Source organism: Carcharhinus amblyrhynchos, chromosome 28 (genome assembly GCF_965287045.1).
Source record: "Carcharhinus amblyrhynchos chromosome 28, sCarAmb.v2.hapA, whole genome shotgun sequence".
Taxonomy (NCBI): Eukaryota; Metazoa; Chordata; class Chondrichthyes; order Carcharhiniformes; family Carcharhinidae; genus Carcharhinus; species Carcharhinus amblyrhynchos.
The window spans coordinates 11,368,031-11,373,402 of NC_137351.1; the positions used below are offsets into that span (position 1 = coordinate 11,368,031).

At 41.7% G+C, this 5,372-nt stretch overlaps 1 protein-coding gene across 1 annotated transcript; it reads right to left on the reverse strand.

Moving 5' to 3' along the window:
* Positions 1-652: 652 nt before the first annotated feature.
* c28h15orf61 (chromosome 28 C15orf61 homolog) lies at positions 653-4,124 on the reverse strand. Its single transcript, XM_080214119.1, has 2 exons — positions 3,788-4,124; positions 653-2,623 (listed from the first exon to the last, which is right to left on the reverse strand). The coding sequence occupies exons 1-2, from the start codon at positions 4,122-4,124 to the stop codon at positions 2,496-2,498; spliced, it is 465 nt and encodes a 154-aa protein (XP_080070245.1). The 3' UTR covers positions 653-2,495.
* Positions 4,125-5,372: the final 1,248 nt, after the last annotated feature.

Consider the following 5,372-nt stretch of genomic DNA (forward strand, 5'->3'; position numbering starts at 1 on the left):
TGGTGAGTTCAGCACTTCTTCCACTGCGTAATTCTATTGATAAAAAATAACAACAATATCTCCTAGACTAAGCAGGAGAGAAGATTTGCAGGATATTAGGCAGGCGGATTTTTTGAGGGTGTCAATTTTTTTCCCTTTCTAAACCCCTCTGCTTCTCTTCTCCATCTCCTTCTTTAAGACCTTAAATACCACCTATGTGGTGCATTGGCACAGTGATTAGTACTGCTGCCTCACAGCACCAGGGACCTGGGTTCGATTCCGGCTTGGGTGACTGTCTGTGTGGAGTCTGCACATTCTCCCTGTGTCTGCATGGATTTCCTCCAGGAACTCTAGTTTCTTCCCACAGTCTGAAAAACGTGCTGGTTAGGTGCATTGGCCATGCTAAATTCTGCCTCAATGTACCTGGACAGGTGTCAGATTGTGACAGCTTCATTACAGTGTTAATGTAAGTCTATTTGTGACAATAATAAATAAAATTATAAACTTTAAACTGTTTGACCTCCCTCCCAAAGCCTATTTCATTCTTAAAAGTCTTATAAGGTTTGGGTTGTTTAAAATCTTGCTTATGAGGTCATTTTTTATCAATGAAGCTAACCAGTGACATTTGACAGGCTATTTAACTATGGAATGATGACTGCCACACATGTGCCTCTGTTTTGTAACAACATAGTTTTATTACCATTGTAATTTGTCTATCCAAATGAAGATTAAGATCTTCACAATGGATGTACAACATAAATGAAGAAGCCTTGAAGAAAAGTCAAACAAGAAATTTACGCAAAGATTCTTCCTCTACACAATAAATATGTTGAAGAAACTGCCACATGATTAACAAAATAGTCTCATACAAATCCTTTCCTTTTGAGTCTTTTCTTCAAGAATTGTTATATTTTATTTTTTCCTTCCTCTTCTCCTGAACACGCTGATTTTATGCTGGGACATTGCTCCTCGCAAAACAAGTCTTTGGTCCAGTATGAGCCTAGACACCAATTCTTGTCACACATTCAGTTATTTGTGCATTGCAACTGAGATTGTTTCCTCGATACTATTTAATTTGATACCCCTCATTTTTGTAAACCTTGCTAATCTTTTCAGGTCACCGATCTCCCTGGTATCAGCTCCTTTTGGACCTGCTGCTGGGTGGATCTCCCCTCTGCTTTTTCAGGCCTGTCAGTGAGAAGGAACTTGCTCTTTTTTTGGTGACCTGCTCATCAGCATGGCTCAAGCTTCATTGTTGCTGGATCAAAACCCTGGAACTCTCTGCCTGCCATCATTGTGGTATCAGCATAACCAGGCGGACTGCAACAGTTCAAGGGCAATTGGAAATAGACTAATGCTGGCAATGACTATATTATGAGAACATTTAAAAATAAATCAATAAGGCTACAAATGGGGAAATGGAACCTATGTCTCACTGTTAATTTGATTTTTCTGCTGGTAGACAGAATAGGATTATGAAAAGTTGGGATTAACATTAAATATTTCAAACCAAAGAAACATTTAATGAAAATGAGAAGAAGAATTGTTTACAAGGTGAACCAGTGAACAGCATAATACAGGAATAATTTTTTGTGTGTGCAGCCCCCAACATAAAACTGTATTCAACATATCATAAAATACTCCAAATGCTGAAAATCACAATTAATACCAGAAAATGCTGGAATTACTCAGAAGGTCAGGCAGCATCTGTGAAGAGAGAAACAGTCAGGATTTCATAGAATCTCTGAAGTACAGAAGGAGGCCATTTGGCCCATTGGGTCTGCATGAACCATAATCCCACTCAGGCCCTAACCCCATAACTCCACTTATTTACCCTGCTAATCCCCTGACACTAGAGTCAATTTAGCATGGCCAATCCACCTAACCCACACATCTTTGGACTGTGGGAGGAAACCAGAGCACCTGGAGGAAACCCTCGCAGACACAGGGAGAACATGCAAACTCCGTACTGGCAGTGACCCAAGCCAGGAATTAAATCCGGGTCCCTGGCGCTGTGAGCCAGCAGTGCTGACCTTTGAAACATTAATTCTGTATTCTCTCTCCACAAATGCTTGTCTGACCTGCTGAGTATTTCCAACATTTTCTATATTTTGTTTACAAAAATAACACACACACAAGGGGTAGCTAGTTTGAAGGACTATGGATGGAGAGAATTTCACTCTGCATCCAAAACAGGTTTGCAATTCAGCTACCAGATGTGAAAAAGAATTCAACTCTACATCCAGTAAGCGCTCATCTAAAGGGCTAGGATCAATCTAGAAGCAATCTAGGATCATATAAATGATATTCTGTACGAAAGGTCATGCTGCAAAACGGTAGTGATATGTCTTACAAAACAAATGACATGATGGAGTTTAAGCTTTTATTTAAAAAATTTGATGGCTATATTTTGTTTACATCTTACAGATAAATAAATATTTTATTTCTCAGTTTTCGTACTAATTCATATGTTTCCTACTTTGTGAACTGAAAATCAGTTCCTAGCAGTCTGACATTTAGTGAATTGCTCCTTCATCTTCCTGGTAGAGAAAGTAGATGTTGACTGGACCAGAACTGGTGTGAACAATCTCAGTGACGCTGATTAGGAACCATGCACCAATCCCATAAGCTAAACAGGGAATACCTGGAAAGTTTCAGCAAGAGAGGTAAAGATACAAATGGGTTCATTTGTGCAGTGGGTTTATCAGTGTAAAAGCTGTACTCTTTACAGTAAAGATCCATTATGTATCTCTTGTAAAGCCGCTGACTCTTATTCAGGCATCAATCTACTGAAGCCTTAAGCATCATATCACCAGTTCTCTCCTTGCCAGCCAGCCACCCACCTCCATTCGGACAATGCAGTTCATTTCACAATACCACTGTGCTTCCTTATCCTAATCAAAGCACCACAATTACATCCAATGGCTCCATACAGCTTTCTGTATTTGTTTTGAATGCCTGTCCTTCTAAATGCCTCTGTAGGTCCTTACTCCACCTGACCTCATTCAGCTTCTTGACTCTGTTGGGACTCCTCACTCCTCTGGTATCGTCCTGTTTCATGCTTCTGTTTCCCATTCTCTATGTTACATTGCTGATGGCCAATCTTTTAGCCATCAAGCTCCCTACTCATCACATCTCTCTCCCTAAAACCTCTGCCTTACCCACACCACCTCTCAGTAGCTATTTTTTGTCTTATAGAATCATAGAAAAACTACAGCACAAACAAGCCCTTCAGCCCATAAGTTGCACCAATCTTATCTCTACCTACTGGGCTTACCTATAACCCTCAATCCTATTAAGTCCCATTTACTCATCCAGAAGTCTCTTAAAAGACCCTAACGAATTTGCCTGTACCACCACTGATGGCAGCCGATTCCACTCACCCACCACCCTCTGAGTGGAAAATTTACCCCTGACATCTCCTCTGTATCTACTCCCCAGCACCTTAAACCTGTGTCCTGTTGTGACAGCCATTTCAGCCCGGGGGAAAAGCCTCTGAGAATTCACCTGATCAATACCTCTCATCATCTTATACACCTCTATCAGGTCCCCTCTCATCCTTCGTCTCTCTAAGGAGAGAAGATCGAGCGCTCTCAACCTATCCTCATAAGGCATGCCACCCAATCCAGGTAACATCCTTGTAAATCTCCTCTGCACCCTTTCAATGGCTTCCACATCCCTTCTGTAAAGTGCCTGGACATCTTTCAAAATTGAAGGGCTCTATGCAAAGACAAGTTGTTTTTGACTTGATAGATTATTTTCACAGTATTAACTGCCACATTTGGTTTAAATCCTAAAAAGGTCTTACCCAGGTTAATAACTTTCAGTGCTGTGAAGAACCTGTCCTCTGGTTCCAGATTGCATCTGGGTGCCCTGGAGCAGTGATACTTGATGTATGGGAAGCAGCCAGTCCTGAGGATGTGGTAATTGATCCCTTTGACATTCCAGTTAAAATGGGAGAGTCCAAACTGGTCATTTTCCACAGAGCTGTATTTAACAAAGTACGATGTCCAATGGGGGAGCTTTCTCTGGAGTAAATGTTGTGTTAGGACATCAGACGCTTTGGGCTTTACAATGTTGGATCCAAAGGAACAAAAGACTATTTTAAGTAGGGCACCATGAATCTTCTTCATTACTACAGCCATGGCTGCAAAACAAAATTCAAAGTGTTAAAGTTAATTTATTAGTCACAAGTAAGGCTGACATTAACACTGCAATGAAGTTACTGTGAAATTCCCCTAGTTGCCACATTCCGGCACCTGTTCGGGTCAATGCACCTAACCAGCACTTCTTTCAGTCTGTGGGAGGAAACCGGAGCACCCGGAGGAAACCCATGCAGACACGGGAAGAACATGCAAATTCCAGGCAGTGACCCAAGCTGGGAGTCGAACCAAGGTCCCTGGCATTCTGAGGCAGCAGTTCTAACCATTGTATCACCGCATGTGTTATCCACAGAGCATTGTTATTGGGAAATACGGACAGTAGCCACTTTTGATTACAAATTCTGCAACAGAAATGCTAGTAATGCAGACTTGAGATGAAATGCAAAACTGAAGGGTGCAGAAATTCATCTTTCTGCAGAAAATAATCCACATTTAACTACGAGCAGTTGAGTCATATAAAACTTGAGCATTAGTGAAAAAAGAGACATGTTGAAGCTTTTCCCCTTGCATTCATCAGGACGGGGCGCACAGCAGTTAGCAATGCTGCCTCACAGTGCCAGGGATGCGAGTTCAATTCCTGTATGGAGTTTGCACATTCTCCCTGTGTCTCCGTGGGTTTCCTCTGGGTTTTTGGTTTCTTACCACAGTCCAAAGATGTGCAGATTAGGTGGATTAGCCATTGTAAGTGCACAGGGTTACAGGGATTGGACTGGGGGGTTTCTGGATGGGATGCTCTTTCGGGGAGTCAGTGCAGACTTGAAGGGCTGGACGGCCTCCTTCTGAAATGGAGAGGTTCCATGATACTTTGCAGAAATATCAATATAAGGGAAAAAAAACAATAATTTATACTGCAACGGAAGAACGTGATGATTGGTTGGCAAGTAAATCCTGAAAGGTAGAGGTGTTACCATGGAGATTGCACCAGGTGACTGTTGTGTCCTGGTGAGTGTAAGATGGACAGCTTCAGCACGTTTTCTTCAGCAATATGAGCAGTTTCTTCCAGCAGCTGACAATACATTGTCAGAGGAAGTCTTCTGATAAATTGAGAGGTTTGTGTATTTCTGCAATTTCAGTGATTTACTAGGGTTGGGATCCGGTGTTAGCATCAGGAGCAGCACTGAACAATGTTCTCAATGAGCTTATTTCATACAGTGACTGGAACAGGCATGAAGACGAAATCACATTCAAGCCGCTCTGCATCTTGTTTAACAGTTTTAACTGTTACCACCA